The sequence below is a fragment of the Ambystoma mexicanum genome, chromosome 13 (genome assembly GCF_040938575.1).
Source record: "Ambystoma mexicanum isolate Mex_15411 chromosome 13, UKY_AmexF1_1, whole genome shotgun sequence".
NCBI lineage: Eukaryota > Metazoa > Chordata > Amphibia > Caudata > Ambystomatidae > Ambystoma > Ambystoma mexicanum.
This window is the reverse complement of record NC_090938.1, coordinates 399,765,915-399,793,038: the sequence shown is the minus strand read 5'-3', so window position 1 is coordinate 399,793,038 and position 27,124 is coordinate 399,765,915. Positions and strand designations below refer to the sequence as shown.

Below are 27,124 nucleotides of genomic sequence, written 5' to 3'. Positions count from 1 at the left end.
GTTTTGCGGGGGATCCCAAGAAATATGCCGTCTTTATGAACCAATGTCGTTTACACTTTCTATGCAGACCCGGAGCCTTCCCTAACGACCAGACCAAGGTAGCCTTTATACTATCTTACCTCAGTGGCAGTGCTGCCGATTGGTCTATTCCATTGGTAAATCAGGATGATCCCATTCTCCAGAATTTTCAGGGCTTCCAGGCCAGCATGGAAAGATTGTTCGCTCGACACTCTCAAGGACAGGCCCTTGATAACGAACTGCTATCTTTACGACAAGGTAATCAGGATCTTCTGTCCTACATAGCCACCTTTAACAGACTGGTTGTGGAAACTGGATGGCCAGAAAGCAAAAGGATCACATTGTTTCATCGAGGCCTGGGCGGAGAGCTTAAGGATGTTCTAGCTCAGATAGTAAACCCACCCCAGGTCTGCGCAGACTACATTGACTTGGTGGTTCAACTTGATCACAGACTTCAAAATAGAAAAGCAGATCGGTTCAAGTATGAAAACCGAGCACCGATCAAAACCCACGCTACCTCCAAGAGTACCGACGTATCTGAACCTATGCAAATCGGTGGTGTTAAAGGACCATTAAATCAGAAAGAACGAGAGAGAAGGCGGCAAATGCAACTTTGTCTGTATTGCGGGACTTCCGGTCACTTTCTTCGAAATTGTCCAGTTAAACCACTTAAGAAGGTGGTTGGAGCTACTGATAATGAATTAGAGACACCTGATTCGGGAAACGACCTAGCCCGGCAAGCGTAGGGTCCGCTTGCCGAGCTTGAAAACTAACTCTTTGACCTCGCATTTCGTCATGCCAATGGTGCTCGTGGACCCAAAACAGCCTCAGCAGTTGCATCCTATAAAAGCATACATCGACAGTGGAGCTATTGGAAATTACATAGACCGTGAATTGGCTTCCAGGATTAAGCTTCCTCTCCGCCCGAAAGTAACCCAAGATGTCATTACTACAGTAGATGGAACCGAAATAGCCTCAGGGCCTGTAACGCATTCCACTGTTGAAGTGACACTGGTGGGTCAGGATGGACATCGGGAAGCAATCGTGTTTGATGTGATCAAGGCCCACAATTTCAAGTAATTCTTGGAATTCCTTGGTTAGAAACACATAATCCCAGAATTGACTGGCGAGCAAAGAAGATAAGTTTTCCTGATTGTGAACCAACTTGTTATCCAAGAAATCCAGCTATGGGTCTAGCCACAGCAACTTCCACCCCTGTACAGCTACCGTCAGAATACCAAGAATTCCAAGACGTTTTTCAGAAAGAACAGGCTAACACGTTACCTCCCCATCGGTCTTATGATTGCCAGATCGATCTGGTACCCAATGCTCAACTACCTTGTAGTAGGATTTATGCTCTTATGGAACCTGAGAACCTGCATTTGCGTCAATATTTAGATCAGTACCTAGCCAATGGTTTTATTCACCCGTCCAAGTCTCCTGTCTCTTCAGCTCTGTTCTTCGTGCCAAAAAAAGAAGGCGACCTTAGAACGTGTCTAGACTATCGCGCCCTAAATCAAATAACGATTAAGAATCGTTATCCTCTGCCCTTGATCCCTGAGCTTATCGACCAGGTGAAAGACGCTTGTGTGTACACCAAGTTAGATCTCCGAGGAGCTTATCACCTGGTGCGCATAAAAGAAGGCGACAAATGGAAGACTGCATTCCGCACCAAATTTGGGCTCTTCGAATATCAGGTGATGCCCTTCGGTTTGTGCAATGCACCTGCCGCCTTTTCAGTACTTTATGAATGATGTTCTTCGGGAACTTATCGATGTCTGCGTCATTGTTTACATTGACAACATCCTTGTGTACTCTTCTTCAGAATCTGATCACAGAAAACATGTTAGGGCAGTTCTTGAGAAACTGCGCCAGCACAGACTATTTGCAAAACTCGAAAAATGCGTTTTTCATACCACAGAAGTTGAGTTTCTCGGATTCATCCTGACACCTCAAGGAGTCCGAATGGACTCGCGAAAGGTGGACGCCATCCTCAAATGGCCATCTCCAAGCTCGGTGAAGGGAGTTCAGAGCATGCTCGGCTTTGCCAATTTCTATCGAAGATTCATCCCGGAATTTTCCCGAACAGTCCAACCCATCACCGCTCTCCTAAAGAAAAACAAACGCTTCGAATGGACTCTTGAGGCCGAACAAGCCTTCCAGGACCTGAAAACCAAATTCACCTCTGCACCTGTATTGAAGCACCCGCACCCAGATCTCCCGTACATAGTGGAAACCGATGCTTCCAGTTCGGCCATGGGAGCTGTCCTGTCGCAAAGAGACCCAAAAACTAACCAACTACACCCAGTGGCCTTTTGGTACAGAAAATGTTCTCCTCCTGAAATCAACTACGCAATTACCGATAAAGAGTTACTGGCCATCAAATCTGCTTTCAAGGCTTGGCGTCACTACCTTCTCGGGGCAAGACACACCATCACCGTAATTACGGACCACAGAAACTTACAGTATTTAAAGACGGCCAAAGCTCAATCTTCACGACAACTCCGATGGGCTCTATTCTTTGCAGAATTTGATTTTGTAATTACCTATCGCCCTGGCTGCAAGAATGGAAAAGCAGACGCCTTATCCCGGATTGGCATGGAAGAACCTAATTCGAGCTTAGAACCTGTGCCCATCATACCTGAGCAAAGAATCTTAGGTTTAACTTCATTGCAATCTATTGAGGATATCCAAACGCAAGTAAAACAACTTCTTGACTCTTCAACCTTACTGGAATGGAGTCAAAAGGGTCCTCATTACACCGTTAAGGATGACTTACCCTACTTCCAGGAGCGGTTGTTTCTGCCAAGTAAAGAATTGCAAGAACTTGTTATTGCCCATCATCATGAATCTTTAATGGAAGGACACCCTGGTATCGCTAAAACGGAGGAAAAAATCAAACGCCACTTCTGGTGGCCTTCTTGGAGAAAAGACATAAAGTCTTTTGTACTGTCTTGTGGAATTTGCGCCCAAAACAAGGCTAAAAAGAAAAGGCCAGCCGGCCTACTTCAACCCTTGGATATTCCACCGGCACCATGGCACACCCTGTCAATGGACTTTATAACAGATCTGCCTCCTTGTGCTGGTTACAACACAATCCTTGTAATTGTGGACCTATTCTCCAAAATGGCCCACTTTATCCCTTTAAAGGGTTTGCCTTCAGCTTCCACCTTGGCCAAGGAATTCCTGGAGAATATAGTTCGCATACATGGTTTCCCTTCCATTTTAGTCTCGCATCGTGGAAGTCAATTTATCTCCCATTTTTGGAAGAAGTGTTGCCAACTAGCACAAATAGATGTGCGGTTATCCACCAGCCACCACCCCCAGACCGACGGACAAACCGAGAGAACCAATCAGACTCTCGAGCAATATCTTCGGTGCATGTTACACCAATCCGAGTTAAATTGGAAAGACATCCTTTGGATCGCAGAATATGCATACAACAATTCAGTGCATTCTGGAACCGGACAAACCTCCTTTTATACTTTGTATGGTCACCATCCTTGGACCTCTGATCTAGATCCACCTCTGACCCTGGAAATGCCCGCAGTAAATCATCTGCATTCCACAATAACCCGAGCCTTCAAAGAAGCTGCAACTCATTTACAGCAAGCCAAGAAAAAGTATGAAGAAAACGCTGATTTGCACCGAAGTAAAACTCCTCCTTACCAAGTAGGAGACCAGGTATGGCTAGCAACTAAACATTTACCCCTCAAGGGCCCGCGAACCTTCAATCCCAGATTCATAGGACCTTATCCCATCAAAGCTATAATCAACCCAGTGGCCTTTAAACTGGATCTACCGTCCAACATGCGTATTCATCCAGTTTTTCATGCATCACTTTTGAAGCCAGTACAACCACAAACCTGATTGTCCAAGCCTCCAGATCCAGTTCAAATTGAAGGGGAATTAGAATTTGAAGTTAAAGACATTTTAGACTCCAAGGTGGTAAAGTCGAAACTCTTCTATCTTGTTGACTGGAAGGGATATGGACCTCAGGAGAGATCGTGGGAGCCTAGTAACCATGTCCACGCACCTCGATTAGTACAAAGGTTTCACCGGAGATTTCCGAACAAGCCCAAACCCCCGGAGGGAAGAACCTTGGGAGGGTACTGTCATGATGCCTACCTCCAAGGAGCCAGGTCCGACCCAGCAACCCCAGAGGCAGGCATCATTTCCCCCAGGGGAGTGCCAGCGGGCCCAAGCTGGGGCCCTTTGGACTCAGTCCTGGCGCCTTAGGCGCCAGGCTCATAAAGCTAGACATGTGTTCAAGTGTTTTAATGTGCACTTACCTGATGCAGACCATGCTGCCACATCCAGGCCCTCTTGAGGCCTGAATAGGAACGACTTTACCTGTGGGACTACTTTCCACCCGGGTGTGGTCGGGGAAGGATACATACCTGATCGGAGGAAGGATACACACTTGGAACTTCTTCCAAAGCTATTTAAACCACACCCGATCAGCAACTCACGCTTCGCGTTGTTCTGCTCCTCGCAGCTGGACGCTCACCGTGTCAGCTCCTGCATCTGGACTTCAGCCACGCCTGTCAGCATCCTGGGTCACCTGCAAAGGGAGACAAGAGACCTACCAGCTAATCTGCACCACGGAGACATCACCGACGATCCTGAAAGGGAAGACATCATTTTTAAAAGCATTTCGTTACGATCGCTGCAGCGCTGCATTTCACTCACCTTTCCTGGGTTCCTCCATCTTCAGCAGCGATCATCCGGATACACAGCCACTTCCCAGAGCCTAGAGAAAAAGACAAGAATAAGAGGTGAGAGAAGGAAGGGAATAGGAAAAGCTCAGTTTCCTTCTAAGACTTACTTGTTGGGTCATTCCCATTTCATTTCGGGTCTTGCTGCTTCCAAGCAGGACCGCGGCCCCTATGGGGAAAAAAGACAAAGACATTAGATGAGCGAATGCAAAAACATTACCTGAGCGCTCATCTAGGACTTACCAGATCTTTACTGGAACTGCACGTTTCACTTCGGGTCGGCGCCATATCTCCGGCATTCCAAACCACGGCCCCTCTGGGGAAAAGACATCAACATCAGCGCTTTGTTGCAAGAAGTCCCCAAAGGAATCTTCATTCATCACCTGAAAAAAGACAATGAACATTATTATTTAAAGCTTGAACTTTTGATTTTGCAACAGAACTTTTACAGCACCTTACCAGTATAATCAAGCTTACCTGAACTCCCATCCAACCTCAATCCAGTGAAGTAACTGGGTTCAACGTGCCCCTGCGTCAGAAGCAGGTTAGAGAGCTCGTCCTTTCAGACCCTAAGGTGAGACTTCACGGGGAATCGTGGAAGGGTATCGTGGAGGGTTGGAAGAGAGTGGGAGGCTTGAGCATAACTCAGTCAGTAGCTAATACTCCCTTTTCACGCACAGGGGAATATTCCTGCGAGCCGGAGAAGCCAGAGTAGAGGGCCCTTCCTGTCCATCTTCAGAGTCCTGCGCTTCACCATTGAAGAAGCATCAGCACTCGAAGCCAGACCTGCGCCTCCGTGGGAATCAGGTGAGCGTTACAATATCCAGGGTCCGAGCCCGATCGAGGGAGATCAATTGTGAACATTGTGCTAACGGGGTCCGAGCCCGAATGAGGGAGACCAATTGTGAACACTGTGCTAAAGGGGTCCGAACACGAATGAGGGAGATTAATTGTGAACATTGTGGTAAATATGGGTCCGAGCCTGAAGGTGGGAGACCCATGATGAACAGTGGAAACAAGAACTTGTAAATGTGAAATCCTGATAAGAAAAGAACTTTGGTATTTGATTGTTGCAACAGGCCCTATGCAAGAAGAAACTGTTAATGAGAAAGAGGCTTTGGCAGAAGGCTCGGATACCTATGCTTTGAATTGTATCCTCGTGACAGAGAAGCCAGAGTGTGTGCGAAGCTCGAACAGGCCACCTTGCCAAAAGCTGAAAACGTGGGGCATGGAAGCCAACTGCTCAACTATCCTGACATATTATTTCTTGAACACTTTTCTTTTTGCAACTATTGTCCCGCATCATTTTGTATTTAGAAGTAAGGATTAGTGACAGGTTTTTTAATGAAGGACCTCTTATTTTGAGTCTCCACTAGGACTGTGTTATTATTATTTCATGGTGGTAGCTTGCTTGCATCCTTATATTTAGGCTTAGAAAGGCGTTCAACCAACCTATTGAAGATCAATAAACACCCTTGAACTGTGACCACCTCGGTCTGTCTTCACTGTTTGATACCATGCCTTCCTTACACAGGCCACCGAGGCACAACCTGTGCCAGGCCAGCAAAGATTACATTTAGTGCCAGACGGAGAGCTACGACACTGCACCCCGGATCATAGACTTTTTTTTCCTGGCAAAATCTGCTCCAACCACGCTCAGAGACCCTGCTCGCATGGGAAGAGTATATTTTCTCTTGCCATGTGGAATTGACCTGTCAGATTTCAACATTAATATATATATTTTTTTTACTTTAACATTTTTGGAAGTGTGATCTCAGTTTTTTTGTTTTTGATTAGTTGTTTTTTGAACTCACAAGTTTTTTTTTTTTCAATTTGGAAAGCACCCAAACTTTACCAGCGGAAGGATGGAGGTCTCTTCTGTTGAGGGGGGAAAAGACTTCTTTAACTATTGCAGCAGTCACATACTTGACTACCTTGCCAGACAATAGCGATGACCCAGGAAAGGCGGCTGCATAGTACATTCGCCTGCTCTTATTGTGAACAAGCATGTGGTGTATTTTATGGAACTGTTTTAGCAAAACAATTCCTTGTCAAAACAAAAGTTTTAATAAACTAAAATTGCAATGAAAAAAAGAATTTTCATTCTGGTCTCTTAATAGCTTGTATATTTTTTTATATTTTTGAATAATTTGAATTTTTACATTTTAAGTTTGAATGTAGAATTTTTATTTATGCCATTTTCAAATTTTTTATATTTTGTTTTTTGCCTTTTAATTATTTTAAATTGTAATATTTCATATTTTGTTTTAAGATGCAGCTCTTTGAAAGCCATTTTGTTTATTTTTGGCATTTGTACGTTGCTATATTTGGATTATTATATGCTTGGAGTTCGACCTGCGTTTGAGGTGTAACAGTTCCGCTTTTGAATGTCCCCTAGTATCTCAGTGTGACCATTATACAGCTACAGTATACCAAGCTCACTTTGTTTTAAGTGTATTTATTTTACATTTTCTGTTCCAGCGTAACAACCATGCCTTTCAACTTTTGTTATTGCACTATGCCATCGTCCCACCTTTATATACCAGCTTTCCAGCTTGCTTTCTTGTAAGATCTTCACTTTGCCCTGGACCTAGTGAACTTTTCATCTGCTCCCTGGGCTTGGTGGACAGAGAGACTCTGACTCATCTGCACACACTCTGCTTCAACTGGGTGTTCTTACTCCCTGTGGGTGCCCCAAGCCAATCCGTAATATACATCAGCCAGTTCATGCTTGTTCTGAACCCGCTGCTCCTCCCTCCTTGTTTTCCTCAAGATCTGCCATTTGGCAGCCCGCAAACTCAATCAATCCAACTGCTGGGTCTGTGCCCATTTGCCCACCCCCCGCCCCCACATCAGGGCGCAGAGTTCCCGCTCCAAGCCACACCTCCGTGTCTCAATTCCTACCTCATTCCTGGGAAGCCCAGTGCACACCTGGAAAAAGCAACTCTAACTTTGGAGTACAAGGTCACCTTCCCTGTGTGGTCCAAGTGGAAAAGCAAAGAAGGTGCAGAAGATGTAGGCACCACTACCAAATGCCTGTCCACAGTGCTCCGGTCGCTCGAGCACCCCTGCTTATGAGGAAAATGCAAGGTCTAACGTGGACTGTCCCGAAGACCCAGCAAACTGGACTTCCTCTCCCTGTGAGAATGCCCCAACTAACTTGTCAACAATGCAGTCCCGCCTCCTACCGTATATTGCCTGCCAGGTATGGAAGCTACTTACCTGAATGCCAGCCACCAGACACATGATTGGCACCTTAAGACCTCTTCTGGATCTGGGGCAGCAAGGCTAACCAGCAGCTGCCTAAACTCTGGAGTGGCAGCTGCACCCTGGGCAACGTGGTGCCCACCATCAGGGTCACCAAAGAAAGACCTCCCGGCAAGATCAAAAATGCCTGTAACCTACAACAAGCCCATGAACACCTACACTCCTCTGATGGACGCACAGCTGTGTGGCACCGCATTAATACCCCAGATGGGCGTTATGAGAGTAGGCTAGGCTGTATGCCGGTTGCAGGAAATTCTGGAAGTGGTGGCAAATGAGGCTGCTGTCTCACTGGGAACATTTGCCGCGAGCACAGGGAGTTGAGAAAACAGGCTCAAAAACAACAACCTGATATTATTATTATGGTATTTATTGAGCATGAACCTAGCTTCGAGAAGCAACTGAGTGCTTTACAGAGAGAGGTACACACCAATACAGATACATAATGCTGCACTTTACAGAGGTGTACAAGATTTCAGATGCATAAGAGCGCTTTTCAGTGATAACAGAACAAATATACAGCAGGGGGTAGGACACAGAGGGGGAAAGAGGAGGGGTACAGCTGTATCGGGTGGCGGAGCGGAGAGGGGGCGATGTGATGACCTCGGTCTTGATGAGGAAAGACTCCTTGAAGAGCCGGGTCTTGAGCTGTTTTCTGAATTGTAGGAGTTTGGGGGCAAGTCGGATGCCAACTGGGAGGAGGTTCCATAGTCTTGGGGCATAGGCAGAGAAGGCTTGTTTTCTGGTCCTTTCCTTTTCGCAGCAGCAGATTTTAAGTCGGCACATGTCGAATCTGCATAGACCCTTGACGAGGCATGCAGGCGCGTGTAAGCCACTTCCTCAGGGGCACAAGATGAATGACGAGAAGCCTTTTAGGAGTGAATTGCCCCCATCCAGGTGGGATAGGACCAGTGCTTGAGCGGTGGATCAAAAGCTGTCCAGAGGGAGGAAGGGCTTGAGTATTCGCAGGAGGGAGAGCTGATACCAAGCTGTCTGAGTTTTCTTAGCTTGTGTGTCTTGAAGGAGTGGTGTTTGTCGATGTGAAACGCGAGGGACTTGGCGCAGGAGGTGGGCTTGGGTGTCATGCCCTCAGAGTTCATGGTTAATAGCCAAGTCTGTATGTCTGGGTGTTCGGTGGTGTTGGTGAGGAGTAGGAATTCGTTCTTGGAGAGGTTGAGCTTTAAGTATGCACTGAACATCCAAGACTGGATATTGGCTTTCCATGGCAGAGGGTGTGAACTTTGGATCAGAACAAAGTGCATTTGTTCCAGACTCCTGATGAAATCTTTCACCATGCTGCTCACATCACCTCCCTTGGGGCCACCCCCAAGGATACATCCAAAGACTTTCTGGATAGAATAAAACACTGGTTCAGCTCCTGCTGGGGAAACATGCTTTTATATTTATACGTATTGTATGCTGTTGTGGGGGTGGGTTGTTTGCACTAATTATCTGAAAACTGCTCTGGTGCCTCATATCAAAGCCTTGTCAGACCCCTGGACCCTACTTGACCATGGCTCATATCCCCCTCACATCCTCGAATCCAGACTCCTTAAACAAATAACTTTACGGACTACCCCGGCTTAAGGCGTGACACTGGTCCCCAGCCCAGTTGATGTGGTCCCTTTTGGAACCAGAGGGGGGCTGTGGAAATGGCAGTCTCCATGTCACTTGCTGTTTATAGTTGGCAGTCTCCATGTCACTTGCTGTTTACTGTGTGTTCCTTGTATTTTCCCACATTTTCAATGTATTACATAACTTTTCATTTCCCCCACTGTATTCTTCAGTTTCAATGTATTGCATGACTTATTTTCCCCCAAATGTATTTTTCATCTTGCACTGTGTGACTGCACTGTTATAAGCCCATCCAAGGCCTGCCCCACCCCCCTAACCCAGGCAACAGCTGCAAGTTTTTATTGCAGCGTGGGGGAGGCTGGCCCTTCCATCACCTTTCTGGGAACAGTTTCCTCCTTCCCAAGAGGTCCTGCCTATGTTTGCCTGCTTGCCCACTCTTCCTGTCAACAGCCCCTCTGGGCCCTGGGACAGCTGTGTGGGAACCAATGTGGACCCTGGAACAGCTGTGTGGGAACCATTGTGTCCATCATGAGGTATGCTTGCCCACCTGCCTCCCCATCCAGTGTATAATCTGCAGCTGGGAGCCTAGCCCCTTCATGGGAACCATTTCCTATGTTTACCGACCTGTCGTGTCCCCACCTCCTTCCTGTCCCAACAGTTGTGGAGGGGGGACCTGCGCCTGTCATCCTACACCCTGTGATCCCCGCCCCCTTCCTCCTTGGACCTTGTGGGCAGGCTCTGGAGGGATAGAGCAACAGTCTTATAAGTGGACAGAGGACCAGGGCTCAGTCTCTATTTTTGGTTGCAGTGGTGTGCTGGACGATGGGGTGAAAGGGCAGAAGAGCTCAGGAGGCCCCTTCAACAGGTACCCTGTCTTCCCTTCCCCATCCTTCTCCTCTTTCCTCCCCGAGCCTGCTCTACTTTTCCACCAGTAGGGCGCCTGGCCTCTCTGCCCCGCTCCCCCTGCCTCTCTCTGTGTCCCTGTGCCTGCCCCTGGCCTCTCTTGCTGTGTGTCTCTGTGCCTGCCTGCGTCATTCACTGTGCACCTCTCTCACTGTGCACCTGCCTCACAGTGCACACCTTACTGTGTGCTCTCACTGTGCACTTCATACTGTGTGCACTTCATACGGTGTGCCTCTCACTGTGCACCTATCTCTCCCTTCTCTCTCTTCCTTCCCCCTCTCTCCAAGCCCTCACTGTCTCTACCATCCCCTCTCTCAACCATTCCCTTCCTCCCTTGGGGTCCCTTCTCCCCACTGCATTCAAGGGTACTCCCCAGGCCCCCAGGTTCTGCGCCAGTGGGTGTGCCTAGCTAGTATGCCTGCCTTCAATGCCCTGCCTTGTGTCCGTAGCTCCGTGCAGACAATCATATGTACATCTACTTCTCTGCCTGTAATAGATCTGTTCCTTATTTCGGCAGACTTTGGTGCCTTCATTTGTGTTCCTGCCTGTTATTGCCACAGGGTGGACCCAGTCCGCATACACAACGCACCCTCACCGTGGTCTGTTAATTCCCTGGCCCAAAACTGTGGCCCTGTCTTGGGTCTCCGACACATCCTTCCCCATTTTGGCCTGTCTCGCACGTCCACAATAGTTCCCATGAAATCTGCTGTATTTTAATTGGGTGAGGAGCCAGTTGCAAGATTTGTTTCTGAAATAAAGTATTCATGTTTTCTTATGGTCAGAAGAGCAAAAGGGAGAGTGTGGGGTGGGGAGAGAATAAAAATGAAATGAATAAAGAAAGGTGTAAGAAATGAGTAAAGGAATAAATGAACACACAATAAAAAATTACATTCATGCCACACTCCCTAGTAACATCTGTGAGGTTGCCATCATGGAAGGAGACACATACAACAGATTCAAAGTTTAACAATAATGTTTTATTAAGAAAATGTCAGGATGGAGTAATGCCTATCTTGCCCTAAACGAAGGTTGGGATTTCCCTAACTAAAGAAACTAAGGAAAGTCTGTGTCAGAATTTTCAACTGAAAACTCTGTTTGTGTCCAAAACCTATGCTTGCCCTCCAATTAATACAAAACAATGCGTGGGGATGTCAATCATGACCTAAGCAGTGATTCAAGCAAAGTTCTGAGCTGTTCCAGCTATGGCTTATTTTTCAGCTTCTTTTTCCACAAAGCCAATAAATTCACCCCAATGTTCAGTATACCTTCATTTAGACTTGAAGAAATACAGTTCCACGCTTTTGCAAGGATAAGGGTGCCCTTCCCCAAGTTCAATACAGTTCCTGGTTAACACAGTTCCAAGGCACCAATACTTAGGGTTTCCTTCCCCAAGTTCAATGTTCAAATATAACACAAAAAGAAGTATCTTGAAGCTTGATCTGTTTGTTTGTTTATTCATTTGTAGAGCGCACCAGACCCGAGGGTATCAGGGCGGAGGTTCAAGGCACAAGACTTTACTACTCAGGGCTCCCTTCCCCAAGTCTGATATTCACTGTCTGTTGTTTTCCTTCTTTTACCACAGCAAACTACCTTGGTAGCTTTTAGGGGCTCCCTGGTCTTACCAGGAACTTCCTGGTGTCTTTCAAGGTTCAATAATTTGATCAACAGGCAGTTTCTTAAGCCACAGCTTCACCACTTTATCACATATGTTGTTTCTTAATCTGGATTCTGCTTTATTCAATGTTTCTTGCATTCAGATAAGTGGTTCAGTTTGCCAAAGATGTCGCTTTCACTTGTAAATGTGGCTTTCCCTCGGTAAAGTATACCTTTGCTCGTTTCTTTCACTTCGGTATTCAATAAAGATTACTGTTGCTTAAATAAATGCCTCTTTGCTTGTTTCATTCAATGCAGTAGGTTACTTTCACTTATTTCACTCTGTTCGGTATTCAATATGAGTAACTTCGTTACTTTCACTTGTTTCATTCATTTCAGTATTCAATAGGAGTAACTTTCATTCATTTTGTTACCCATATGTTGTAAGTTCATTTGATTCTATAGCCCGCTACTGTGTTCACAGGTTTTCAGAGCTCCCCGGTGAGTAAAGTGTCCTCGACACTTACCCGGCATTGCCGCTCCTCCACGCGGCTTCAACCCCTTCTGTAGAAAAGCCTGCTTGCTGGGCGCTCTTCGCAACACTCTCCGGCGATCATGCTGAGTCTCAGCGACGCAGTCTAACAGTTCGCCTTTTCTCCAGGGGCTTCTCCGACCTGCACTGTTTCTCTGGCAGGCACCACAGCGGCTCAGCAGGTTGTTCCGACGTCTTGACTTTTGCTATTTCTTTCACTGCTCTCCTCTTCCAAAGCTCCCTCTGCAGATTTCCACATTTTGTACACCTGTTGTCCACTAATGGATTGCAGTTGTGTCCCATCACATACTGCTGCCTGATTCTCATTAGCAGTACATGCCCGTCATGATGCCTGTCCCCGGGAAGCCAGACCAGGCCCAGCAACCCCGGAAGCAGGCATCATGCCATTTGGAGCATGCCCAAAAACCCCAGTTAGGGGCCGTTTGGGTGCAGTCCTGGCGCCTATGGCGCCAGGCTCATAAGTATAAAGTCAGTCCTGGCGCCAGGCTCATTACAGAAAACCTACCTAATGCAGACCATGCTGCATACTTACCTGGTGCAGACCATGCTGCACGAAGCCACAAGCCAAATGGGGCTTAGGAGGGACTATTTTACCTAAGGGACTACTTTCTTCTCGGGTGGGGGCTGTGGAAGAATACTTACCTGGGACTTCTTCCTAGGCTATTTAAACCACACCCGGACAGCCGCACGTGCTTCGCGTTATTCTGCATTCAGCAGCGTAACGCTCACCGTGCCTCCAGCAGCTTCCAGTCTTCAGCCACGCCCGCTTCAGTCCTGGACCACCTGGAAACGAAAAGAAAGAAGGAGAAGAGGTTCAAACTTGAAACCTTACCTGAATTCTTGATCCATCGCGCTGTTGATCTTGAAGGAGTCATCGCACGCGCGTCGTCACGCACCTCGCAGCGCCGCGCTGAACTCACCATCCAGTGCAGCTTTTCCTCACTCCATCGCGAACTCTGCATTTCCAAACCGCTCTCCGATATCTAAGGGGACAAGAAAAGCCAGGTGAGCACGGGAATGCAAAAGGGCAATACAAGCTACCCCCAAAGACTTACCGGATTACCACAGGGGGGTACTCACCTCATCTCGGGTCGGCGCAGTTAACTCTGCATCACCGCCGCACCCCGGCCCCTAAGGGGAAACCACTGGACATTACAAGCTACCCCCCCAAAGACTTACCTGATTTACCGCACGGGGGTACTCACCTCATCTCGGGTCGGCGCAGTTAACTCTGCATCATCGCCGTACCCCGGCCCCTAAGGGGAAAACCACTATAGACTTACCTGACTCTCACCAACTGCCATTTGGACTCTTCGTGGTGGTTAAGCCAGCAACCTACAAGGAATCGGAAAGAGTGAAGATCAAACATTTGAACTCTTACAAACTATTGGATTCTAGAGTCAATACTGGAACTCACGAATTCCTCCACGCCAGTGAAGTGCCTGGTCGTCTACGCGCCCTGCGCTCGATGCAGGATGGAGAGCTCATCTTTCCAAACCATCAGGTGAGAATAAGAGGGAACATCGGGAGTGGTCAGTGGGCAGACAACGGGAGTGGAAGGTGGGTTAACGCTCAAATTACGGGAGGTTAATTCCCTTTCTCCTTTGCAGAAAGATATTCATACAAGCCGGCAAACGGAGTAAGTGGGGCTGTCCAGTCAGTCATCTCGGCTCTACGTGGCACCAGGCCAGTCCAGATCGACGTCCCCGTGGGAATCAGGTGAGCGTAACAATGCCTGAACTTCATGCATCTTTTTTATCCCAGTACCAAAATGGTGAGAGGAGGTAATCTCTACTACTCTCACTCAGCTGCTTCTTCTTTGTCTCAGTACTTGAATGTATTTTAAAGGGGGATAAATTGGAACACTTTTATAATGGCGAATAGGTCGGGGGGGGGTTAGATTGGTTATAATTAGGATAAGGGGGATACCATTATTTGTTACAAAGTACCTTATCCCTATTCTTTCTATTGCTCTGCTTAACATGTTTGGTTTGATAATGTCTTTTACCCTTCTCAGAAACCAGGGAACCAGATGAACAATATCCCATAACCAATTCTGGGATAGGGGTTTCTTTCTGAAGGGATGATGGAGAATACTGCGTCTTGTCCATGGGTCTCTCACTTCCAATCCCCAAGGACCCTCTATCTAGGTAATCTACCCTTGCTTGTCCGCTCCCAGGAACAGGATCCAAAAGCGATGGCCTTTCTCTGGCCACCTGCATAGAGGATTCTACTGGAATAGAAGTGAGAAGACTCTCCTGTTTCTCACACATCACATTAGTGGAGCCATTAGGGTATTTCTTTCCTTTTAGCAGACCAGTCGATGCTTCGATGCATTATTGAAGTTGGCTTGAGCATTACTTCTTTCCGAGTTGACTCTTGAGCATACGTATAAAATAGAACTAGAAAAAGTGCTGTCTTGCAGAAACTTGGGCCAAGGACCTTTCAGTCTATTAGACTTTATAAACTGGTCAGGTCCGTTACCGACAAACGATTGCTCAGAGTGCTTGAATGAGGACCGGATGGGTCCCCCAGCACTTGGAACCCCGCCCTCCCTTGCCCGTCCTGCACTTGGACAATCTGAATGCAACTCTGCCTGAAGATCGTCTGTCTGTTCTCCCTTGTCTTCACCCCTTAATGTGCACTTGAAAAAAAACACAGAATCGCTGTCATGCCTATTTGCTGTATCTAAACAGTTAAATGTATCATATCACTTACTTTGCCTGTGCAGACCGCTATCGTCTCAGAAATTCAAGGGCTCTGAGCAACTTGTTTTTCCCTGTGTTCCAACCTCCTTGAGCACTTTGAAACACTGCCTGTGTATAGGCGCTTTATAAATAAACATTACCATTCCCATGGGAAGGGTGTGAATGACCCTTGGTGAAACGCATCGAAAGAACTCATTATGTGACATGGCAACTTGAAGTGGATACGAGAAAGGACCAAATGTCCAAATGTGAATAAAATGATGTATTGTTTTTCCAGGAGATGGGATGCTTCTGCTAGAAGGCCTAGTGATGATTTCCAGAATGTTCTTAGGTTTGAAATTGGTTACATAACTAGTGACCTATAAAGGTGAGGGGGTCTGAAGGGCGGGTAAGGTTAGAGAGGTCAGTTCCGATAGACGTAGGATGCTGTTTTCCTTGTCGTGCATGACAAAAATAAAGCTGTCTCTGTTTGGCACCACCTGAAATTGATGCCCGAGTATAGTTTCTCCGAAAGTTAATGTTAAAGGATATTTGTACCACGCACTATCACCACCGGAGTGGTCCCTGGCGCTCTGGCGGCTCTGAATAGGGAAGTGGGGTGAGTTAGTGGGAACGAGCGGGAAAAGTGCAAGAGAGCAGTGATGTGCCAGTGGCAGCCTCAGCCCAGTTAACACTGTTCGCTGGGCTTGGGGTGCTTTCCGGTCAGTAACCTTCATACGCTGTTGTGCGAGTCTATTTGTGGTTTGTTTAGTTGTTGCGGTGTAGTGAAGTTTGTGCGGTTTGTTGTGCTATAGGGTTGTGGTTGTGTTTGGTTAGAGTTTGAGAGGTGTATCCAGAGGGGTGAAAATTGTTAGTGGGTTGGTTATTGGCATCGCTGTCTAGAAGTGATGTGCTAAATTTCCACGTTCTTTCTAGATGTGGCGCATGAATATCTCTGCATTTCTATCAAGGTCCGGTACTGGCTGATATGCACAATCCTTTCTATATATGACGCCCACCAATACTCACAAATGTATCCAAATGTGGCACTGGCCCACCTTCCTTTGAAAATCCTATCTATATGTGAAGCAAATTAGTATTCACAATTCTATCTAAATCTGGTCTCGATAGTATTCCCAATGCAGTCTAGATGTGGCATTGGCTAACAATCGTTATTCTATCTAGATGGCCGACATTCACAATCCTATCTAGTTGTGACGCAGGCTATTGTTCACAATCTTATCTAAGTGTGAGACATGCTAACATTTGCAATTCTGTCCGAGTGTGGTACTTGTTATCATTCACAATTATGTCTGGGTCTGGCGGAGGCTAATGTTCACAATTCTATCTAAATGTGGTACTTGCTAGCCTTCCTATTTCTAATTAAGCGTAGCACTTGCTAACATTCACTATTCGATCCGAGTGTGGGACTTACAAACTAACAATGAATCGTTTGCTAGAAGAGAAAACGGAAAACATATGTTTAATTTCCCTTAGATACCCTGCTTTTAAGTACCGTGTTAAGATGGAACTGGATTAGCCTTAAAAGAAGCAACAGACAATTATTTTTGTTGGGCCTTTAATGATTACAGTAATTTTGCATTACTGTTCAAGGTTCAAAATTAAGGTTCAACTTGCAGGAGCTAAAACTAGTTGTTTAGCATCACCCAGTAGGCAGGAGCTACTGTTGGGGAACCATGAGCGAGTACACAGAGCACTGCTTATCTAAGTTCCACATCCACATGAGATGCAAACTTTACCTTTTTGCCATTATGTATAATGCATTATGTTTAAATGTATCCTAGATGTGTCCTAATTCTTCTTTATAAACATTCTTAAATACTCAAAGTTAATGTCATATATACATGTTGATAGTAGAGGCCGCTAAATAGCTCCTAGTTTCATGCAATTTAAAGCCCTGTGTGGGGTCTGATGGTTTTCCAACCAGGTTACAAATTGTTCCATAATATATGTTGTTCTAAAACAGTGGTCTTCAAACTGTGGGACTGCCCGCCCCCATACCTCCAACCCCCTCCCACCCGCTGGTGGGCCTGAAGGATGTCCAGAGGAGCATGAGGCTCTCTCAAAAGGGAGTACAGTAACTGCTTTTAAAAGAATATATAAGCAGAAATGATATCTGGGGTGCCCAGCAACAATATTTTTCCTCAAGGGGGGGGGCTTGGGAACAACACTTTTACTCAAAGGGGGGGGGGGGTTAAGCCATAAAAAGTTTGAATACCACTGTTCTAAAGGAATATTGTAGTACAGTCCTTTATAAGATAAGACTGAAGTCTTATTCTTTCTCTCCAATACTCTTCCCCTTCCTCTCCCCCACCTTTCATTCACTTTCCCCCCTCTAAACTTCCTATCTCTGCCCACGCTCGCAATCTAGGCTCCTTTCAGCTCCTAGCCCCCCTGCACTGGAACGCCTTACCTCTCTCAATCCGCTCCATACCTACCTTTTCCTCCTTCCTCTCTTTCCTGAAATCTCTCCTTCTCCATTCCCCAACATGAAACCTTCCCCACCTCTCATTCTCTCCCCTTCCCTTGAATCTTCCCTATGATCCTCTCTTCCTTCCTCCTTCCCCTTATCCTCCCTCACTTTCACCCTATTCCCCTCCTGTTTTTTTGCCTCCTCCTTCCTTCCTCACCCCTTCCCCAACAGATTAATTGCTCTACTTACTGTTTTTATTGGTTTGATTCATAATTGTGAATTGCTTCTACTGTTATATTGTTCTATGTATTCTGTTGTTTTAATGTAAAGCGCTTTGGATGGAAGCGCTATATAAACAAAATAAATACAAATACAAATATCTATACAACAGACGTATAACTGCAGTCAGAGTGCCTGGAAAAATGTAATCATATTGGCAAAAATGAAAGGGGACAGCCAGGCCAGCAGATAAGGTGCATGCCATCCCTTGTTAATCCCGAAAAGGGGACAAATTTTCCCAACAAAATAAAATGGAAAGTAAAAAAAACTTTGAACATAAAATAGGAAACAACAAACACGCCTGCTCCCTCACACACAGGACTATGCATATGTTCAGATCAAGTGTACCAGCAGAGCAGTTACACAGGAAGGAGTTCTAATATTATAACTGCCTGGCCTGTAAAGGAACTTTAAGTAAACTGCATATTTTATTTGCATGAATTACTGGGTGAAATTAAATGTGTATTAAAAAAATATATCTATTTTAGAGTTTAAATGTTTTGTATTCAGCTAAAGAAAATGCCCTCATTGAGAATGGGAATTACTTTTTTACTTCCTATTTTCTCCCATCTTCAAAAAAAGCAAGTAACATATGTAAAAATATTATCTGCAGGCTTAGTAACAGCACATACATAGTCAAATGTGGGTAGAAAGTACTGTGTACCGATACAGATAATATTTAATGTACAACTCAAAAAGGCAAGCAAAGAGGTGCTAGGAGAATCTGATGCAGGTGACCTTACCAAGAGGGGCGTTGTAGGGGGAAATTAGTGGGGTCCAAAATCCGAGTGTTGTGGGACTCTAACAGGAAGATGGGTGTGGTTGGAGGCATCTGGGGCTACAGAAAGATTGATTAGAGAGATAGAGGTAATCCACGTGCAGTTTCATAAATGCCAAAATCCAACAGGGTTAGCAGGAGAGAGATCTAATCAACAGTTTTGAATGAGAACAGTTGCACAGCAGACAGGGGAGTTTCTCATAATCAGAGCAATTTGAAGAGGACAGAGTGGCATGAGCGTGTGAGAGCTGCGATGGGCTTGACCGTTTGAAGAGCAAGGGGGTCAATAGGGACACATGAAGTGCTAGCCTATAAGAGGTTGGTATCAATTTCTGCCAATCAAGTGGGGAGAAGGAGATGAGAAGACTGTGTAGAGAGGTCTAATCAACAGTTTTGAATGCCATTCAGGGGTGAAGAAAGGGGGGGTCAAAGAGAGATTAGAGTGGTGGGCTGAGGTGAGACCGTTAGAGACATGGGTCAGTGCCATTTCCGTAGTGCCTGCGGCCCCAGAATTTGCACTAGACATTGGCTAGTGATATTTTACTTTTGCCAAGTAAGAAATTATGTGCTATGGGTACAAGTGAGGAGGCGAGTGACCTTTTATGACTGGCTAATAGCTTGCCACTTAAAATGTGTACCCCTTTGTCTGCTTCAGAACTCTTATTTGAAACGCTCTGATAGGTTGTTAGCCTGGAAGTAGCTAGTGATCCAGTTAATGACCACTTGTTGAAGAACTTTAAAGCAGGGAGGCAGAAGGGAGACAGGACGGTAGTTAACTGTGCTGTTCCAGTCCGCAGAGGGCTTTTTGGGGAATGAGAACAGTGGCACAGCAGACGGGAGTTTCCCATAATAAGAGCAATTTGCAGAGGGGCATGAGCATGTAAGGGCTGCGATGGGCTTGACCGTTTGAAGAGCAAGGGGGTCAATAGGGACACATGAAGTGCTAGCCTATAAGAGGTTGGGATCAATTTCAGCCAATGAAGTTGGGAGAAGGAGATAAGACTGTGTAGATAAGGGAGTAGGGAAAGAGGTAGGAGTGGAGAAAGCAAGATGGTTTGTTAGGTTATCTAGATTACATTTAGATTTGTGAGTTAAAATATAGGGTAAGGTCATTAGCAGAAGGACAAGGTGAGACACAGCGTAGGTGTGGGTGCTTGCATGGCTTGAAGGGTAGAGAGTTTGCGGGGTGTGAGGCTAAAATTTAGATTTAGAAAAGGAAGATGGAAGGGATTGCGGAAGGAAGTGGAAGAGCAACTCTGAAGTGAATAAGGTAGTGCTTAAAGGGAGCGGGATAAATACAGAGGATATGAGACAAGTAAAGATGAAGGGAGTGCAGTTGCCAGAAGTGTGTTGGGCAGTCATGAAAACAAACCAGGGAGTGATCAGACAGTAGGTAGTTTGTGGGAAGAGCACATTCTAGGAATGCTAAAGTCTCCCAATAGACCAATGGTAACCTTGGTGGGGTGCGAGTCCTGGAAGAGGTCAAGGTTAGAGAAGAAAGAGTTGAGATAGATAAGGAGAATAGTGATGAATGTGGGTGGTAAAACACTGATTGGTACTGAAATATCTGGTCTTTTAAAAAGATGCTGTTGGGGTGCAGCATATTTTTAGTTAGAAGCCTTGGATTGCTGCAGTCTGTACCTCGCTACGCGACTTCAGGGTGCTGCGCTTAGGTCTCAGGAGCACATCCTTGAAATCCAGCTTGATGTCATTATCGATGCGCGGCATGGTGTTTTCTCCCCTCGAGGATTGCACAGGCCTCAATTATGAAGTCTACTGTCACCAATGGTACCTGCAGCATAAATGCATAGAATGGTTAGGGTGAATAGTTGACCGATGACTGGCTGAAAGCGGTGGCACTGACAAGTATTTTCATGGTGTACCCTAACAACCAAATGCAGGGTTTTGGCAACTGATTGCAGGCACTGCAAAACGTCTGTAAGGTGATCAACTCTATTCAAGTTGTGTACTGACCAATGGATACAAATGCCTTGCTAATGAGTGACTGCAATTCTGTAGACTATCATCAAGCTAACTCTTGTACAATTTACTGCAAAAGGTTCATGCTGATGACACATAGCAAGCAGTTGCACAAGCACTGTGCTGATTATTTGTAGAATGCATAGATAAGGGCCCTTGACAGTGCTATTAACTCACAGGATGCTGCAAACTACTGACTGGCTGCATGAGGCGCTTTGCAATCTATCTCCCTCTGACCAATTACGGACTGGCAGGATGAGCACTTTAAGCAGTGTAATAACTCAAAGCAGCAGCACCACCTTGACCACTTGTCAGCTCCCCAACAATGATCGGCAGGATGCTGTTCACTTGCAGAAAGGAGCACACTGACCTCTCTTCCCTTAGGAAGCAATACAATGCAGGCAACTCTCTACAAACAACATGCTGTTATCTCGCTGCATAGAATACCAGGGTGACTACCACGACTACAAGAAGCATACTGAGGATTGTGAATGTGGTACACACAGCCCTACAGATAAGAGGTGCAATCAGCCACTTGTACTCCCTAAAAAGAGGGAGTAAAAATAGTCCAAACAAAAAATGGGAAACAGACACATATGACCATGTACCCCTGCTTTCACTCACTCATACATGCCAACCCTCCCGATTTAGGCAGGAGTCTCCAGAATTTTCAGTGAAAGAGAGCTATTTTTCACATTCTTCCACCTAAAATAATTGTTTTCCAATGCATTCCTGCAGGAAAAGTTTTGTCTACCGAGTTCTCTGACGAAATCTCCCTCGCAGGTACATGGGAATGGTGGCATATATGCTCACACAGCTCCACGAATATGTTTAGATCACCAGTGCACATATTACCACAGGAAGAAACAGCTATTAGTAATGCGTAATCAGAAGAAGTAAACATGTACCTTTAAATGTGTATGCATAACTAGGTGCCTAAAAAAATGGTTACAAAATAATTTCCGTTTGTTTCCCAATTAAAACATATTTTTACCCGCTTATAACTCTCATTGGGAATTGGACTTCATTTTACTCCCAACTTTAAAAAATAGGTAGTAAAATAATCCCATTTCAAAATCTTATCTGGAGCACTGGGTACACACATGAAACACAAGAGGCGCACTAGAGGACACTAATCACTTTCCAGGCAGTCAGAGGTCTTCAGTGCACCACTTGAGGCAATTAATTTGTGCCACACATGCATGATCTTCACTATGATTCTTGTAGTTTTCGGTGTACGGATAATACGTAGGCGTCCCTTTTCAAACATCATGACGAATAGATAAGTATTAATGTATACGGGCCCTGCGCAAGCTGGAATGTGTGATGCTTCTCGTTTATATAGTTATGGCTTAGTTGGACTCCGAAAGAGCATTTATTAAAATGCTTGTAACTTTGGCGCCATTTAATGAACCTTCATAAACAAGACATTTTCCGAGCAAAATATATTTAGGGGGCCCAAAATGTAAGGTCCCCATTCAATTTCTACAGCCAAAACTGATGGAACGATTTACCCCAAACCTTTGTGAGATTCTGGTCTGCCTCACAACACCTTTGTGATTGGTGCAAATTCAACAAAACAGGTTTTAAATCTGCCCAAAAGTTGCTGAAAAGGTTAGATATCTGGGTTCAACTTCAACCAGACTTTTTACAGACCAGCCTAAAATAATTTGGACTATGTGTTAGCAGCCCTGCGCCATTATGACTTTATGTGGAAACGAAATGGTTACCCATTATGTACCCCTCAGATGTTTTGAACTGCAATTCCCATGATCACTAGATCCTTCGCCGTTGACCTTCCTATATGGGGATCATTTAATGGAGTTGAAGTCGCCACAAAAGCTAATAGGCGGGCTCCACTCCGTCGGTGATATTATACGACAGCCCTGTGGCCGTAACTGAGCGAAGGATGGTATTTTCAAAACATGAGATCTACTACTAGTGTTGGTGATTGTCGGGGGGTTCCACGCTGCTTTACAAACACCTGAGCGTTAGTCATTAAAGTAGCTAAGTTGGATGACTGGTTGCTTGGCAGTCGTCACACACCCGTCGCAGCCGAACAACGGTCATGCCCTGACATTTTGGCGGGAAAAGTGGATGGGCGTGATGATTGAAAAGCGTCAGCTGTGTGCATATTACACCACTAACCGTCAATACACACCGCGCACGCGACGGACACCAGGACAAACGAGCCAAATGAAAGATGAAACAGCAGCAGCTGGTCAATCGGGCAAGTTGATGGCGCATGCGCGTTCCACACTGCCAATCAGACCTCGCATACACCTTTGGTAGTCTCTGGGAGAGGCACAGGGGTCTAATAAAGAACTAGAGGGTCAACATTCTACCAGAAACTGCGTCAGATTTGGACGCCATGCTGGTGGAAAAGCAAGTCACGTCCATTCAGAGGGAGACGTCATGTGGTTGCATACAACGGGGAGGTTCCTAGAAGTAGATGGGGCTGGAACTGGGAGGTGCCGTTATGTTTAGCTCACGCTTTACTTGATGTAGCGCTATACGTGATGACGCTTTTTGACAAGCCTTGTGCTAGAGCGGAAGTGAGGATTGAATTGGTGCGCCAGCCAGTACGCACTTCCTGTCTGAAGCCGACGCATTGGAGACGGGAGAATCCTAGAGAAAATGCTCATCAAAGTAAAGGTGAGTTCCCCGATAATTGGTGTCAGCTTGCTACTGCCGATGACTTTTTCGTGCATACCGATAAGAGTTAGGACAGAATCATTAGTTATCTGTTTCTGCTGACAGGGTAACGTCATTGAAAAGTACGTCACCAGGCAGTGAAATATCGTCAGGACAGGAAGGACGAAACGACCGCATACCGGAAGTTATCATCTCGGTCTATCCCAATTGTATTGAAACGCCTGTTATTATTTTTATGAGGAAAGCATAGAACTGTAAAGTGGTCACTGACATCAAGTGAGAGTCCTTGTCAGTGGGGCAGTGAGGATCCTGCATATAAATATGAGTGGCATTGCCCTTGGAAGGTTCCACCGAGGTTGTTAAACATGGTGTCTATGCCGAAAAAGCAGCTTACAGGCAATGTGCTAGTGACTATCATGCTGCAATTGAGGTAGGAAAACTGGATTTTTTTACCCAGAAAATTGATGAAGCGCTCAACCAGCCCATGGAATTATTCTAAAGCTCACAGCCTCAGTCATTCCGACTCCGCACACTCCCTATACTGTTACTTTGTGACGAAGACTGATGCTTTTCAGTCTAATAAGCCATACAAATTCAAAGGGAATTGCAAGATCAGATCTTTAGATATGCATAATTCCTCATATACTTTCACGTTACATTTCCCATTTCATTCAGGGAGGCCAAATACTTTGTATTCCTTAGACATTTGATTTCCCACCAATTAAGCCCTCGTCGGCACAAAATATCCTATTTAGTATGGAAAAGTGTTTCCATACCACATTGAATTTCATCGAGGATAGGACCAGTTCATAGCGGGTAACAGTTGCAGGGACTTTGTTGGTAATTTCAGTACTTTGCGTCTGAATAGACACACCAACGCATTGCATTGGGAGCCCCAAATTTTCAGCCCCACACGTCATTAAGGGCATCACTTTGGTATTTATAAAAACACTGGCACCAGAGAGTACAGATCAAATCTATGGTTCAAAACCGCTGCTTGCGCTACCGTTCTAGAGTGGTGGTGACTCTGTTTCATTTCCAAGCTCAAATAACCGAATCCCCAGATACAAAAAAATGGATACGGGCTCCAGAGTTGATCCTCCCAGTAACAAATTGATCCTCCCAGTAACCAACCGGCCTCAACAAGAGAACCTTTGGCTTTTGGGTTTTAATTATCAACCTGTTCCTGATCGCATGGACATCTAATGCCTCCAGTTTGTATTGCAGTCCGACTGGAGTGAAGTCGAAACAGACTCGATCTGCGTACAGGAGATAATCTAGTTGTGTGGTAGCTAAATGGGGAGAGAAGCAGCAGACCTCAAACATTTCATTGATGTCTGAGATAAACTAAAAAGTAAGGGGTTAAAACACACCCTTGCTTAAGGCCGCAGTTGTTTACAATTGGGTGCAATAGTTTACCCTGGCTGTTTAGGCAGACTTTCACTTATGTATTTGAGTGCGCGGCCACAATTAACCCTAGAAAATGTTCTGGGGAACCCCATGGCAACAGTTTGTTCCACAGTACATGTCTGTCTCTACGCTATTGAAAGCCATGGAAAAGTCAACAAATGCTCTGTAGACAGGTTTTGACCTCACCATGGCTTCTTTTTTCAAGAGTCCGAGAAGGAAGGCATTGGCATGGGTACCAGTCCCTTCTGGAAAACCTGTCTGAAACGTGTCCAGTCTGCCCACACTCCTCATCCATGTAGACAGTTCCAGCAGAATGAAGGAGGCAAAGAACATGGAGGGGATATAGAGTACAGCGATTGGCCTATAGTTAATGGCATAGAACGTGGCCGGTTTTTGTGAATGGGGACCAATATTGATTCTGACCAGGATTTTGGTAGTTGGTGAGACACTAGAATTCCACTAAAGATAATTGCCAAGACCCGGGCCCATAAAGTTGGGTCCAACTTCAAAACTGCATTAGAAAGACCATCCGGGCTTGACGCTCGTTTGTTTTTATTGTGAGCAATTGTTAGAGATCTCTTCCTCCAAAAAGTTCAGCCGCCAGGCTCCCGATGGTACTGCTTGATGCTCCTCTCCTACCACCTTTTGGTAAACCAAGCTAAAGTGGTAACTCCACTTCTGTTCTCCAATGGGATTAATTTGAGGATGGATTAATAGTGTTATTAATCAACTGCCAAAAAAGACATGGGTCCCGTGATTCAATTAATGATACCATCTTGCGGCGTCTTTCATCAGCATTACATGTGTCTCCTCAACCATTGCCCATAAACTTGTTTGGCAGAATTTCACTCTTCTCCCTTCAGACCATTACTCGCACCTGGCTATCTCCCTTTTTTAAAATTTTCTTTGTTGATGATTTTTATTTTTTTTGTCAGACCTCAGGGTCATTGTTATTTCTGCGAATTAGCCTATTTCTTGGATGTTGACAGGGAATAAGTGTGTATGTTTTGTCCAGGAGTGTCTGGTATGGTACTTCACTCAGAATAACTTCAAGTTCTCCCGGATGGTATAGTTAATTGAAAACACAATGGAACCCTTGCAGATGAGCACCATTGCAAGCTACCATATTCTTTCCACTATTAACTTCTAATTCCACTGGGTAGGATAGGCGGTCAGGCCCTTATTTCTTTATACACCATTTCAGCGAGAGTGGATTACGGTCACTGTTTGTTGTTGTTGCCAGCAACATAGAGGAAATATCTTGGAGAATCTCTCTGCACAAAATAGTAATCGATAATGCTCTTTGATGCTTCCCGATGCTAGGTGCAATTGGTCCGAGTATCCTCAGGTACCCTACCGTTAACAGTATACCCCCAAAGCCTCATCACTTCCATCCACACAGGTTAAGCTTTGTCTTTTACCAGAGATCAGTTGCCCAATTTGGGAAATACAGGTTGAATTAAAATCTCCACAGATAATGATTGAGTTACTGTTTCTCTTGGTTTGCCATGCGTGATTATTTCTTCGATCGAATCCGAGAAAGGTTGTGCCAAGGTTCCAATAAAGGTTCAAGATTGATGTTTAGCTAATTTCAGGATGTAACTTTCTCTCCTACAACTCCACTGCCTGTACAAAGTAACTAGGCTGTGCAAAAGTTGGTGCCACAATGGCAACGTCATTGTGGATGGCAAAAAGCAATCCTGATGCAGGTCTACCCCTTATCCCCCTTATAGGCAGTGTTAAGCAGACACTACTACCCATCTATACTGGGTGGCTCTAACAGCCATGATTCCTGGATGCAAAGTATACCCACTTCAAAAATCTCAAAATCAGAAACGGGCAATAGATTAGTAAATTCCTTAGAGTTCTATGAAATTGAGGTGAGAGTACTGGATGTTGGTCCCATCAAAGGTGTTAGTGTTTGCGAGCATTCAGCGATGCTGCCACCCAACTCCAATTTTTAAAAATGTTTGACTCTGTGTTGTCTACTAGATGATCAACAATATGTCTGCCCATCAGTACAGTGTTTTATTGTTAAGAGGGGGGATATTGGCAAACGCTTTGTTCGTGGGAGGTTGGGTTTCAACAGTCTGGATCATGACCTTCCTCTTGGGTTTTACAGGAATAAACCCATGCTTAAAGCTGAGTTTCCCCCAAAAGAACCTGGTCCATGACCATACGAGAGCCAAAGTGTAGGATCGCCATGTCCAGCCTTAAGTTATTTGAGAATTCAATGTGGCCAATGTCTGCTGACGAGATGTGTGACAGTACATTTTT

General features: G+C 45.4%; 2 protein-coding genes across 3 annotated transcripts in view; one reads left to right on the top strand and one right to left on the bottom strand.

The window, feature by feature from the left end:
• Positions 1-23,089, bottom strand: part of GMPR2 (guanosine monophosphate reductase 2) — a 403,297-nt gene extending 380,208 nt beyond the window's left edge. The window contains exons 1-2 of one of the 2 annotated variants that reach the window (XM_069633979.1): positions 22,944-23,089; positions 20,444-20,594 (exon numbers count right to left, since the gene is read on the bottom strand). In XM_069633979.1, the coding sequence (XP_069490080.1) occupies positions 20,444-20,530 (87 nt within the window). In that variant the 5' untranslated portion in view covers positions 20,531-20,594; positions 22,944-23,089. Of the gene's footprint in view, positions 1-20,443; positions 20,595-22,930 lie in introns of both variants that reach the window. The other variant, XM_069633978.1, reaches the window with a different exon arrangement.
• Positions 23,090-23,174: 85 nt separating this feature from the next.
• Positions 23,175-27,124, top strand: part of NEDD8 (NEDD8 ubiquitin like modifier) — a 104,845-nt gene continuing 100,895 nt past the window's right edge. The window contains exon 1 of the mRNA XM_069633982.1: positions 23,175-23,437. Coding sequence (XP_069490083.1) covers positions 23,420-23,437 — 18 coding nt within the window. The 5' untranslated portion in view covers positions 23,175-23,419. The remainder of the gene's footprint in view (positions 23,438-27,124) is intronic.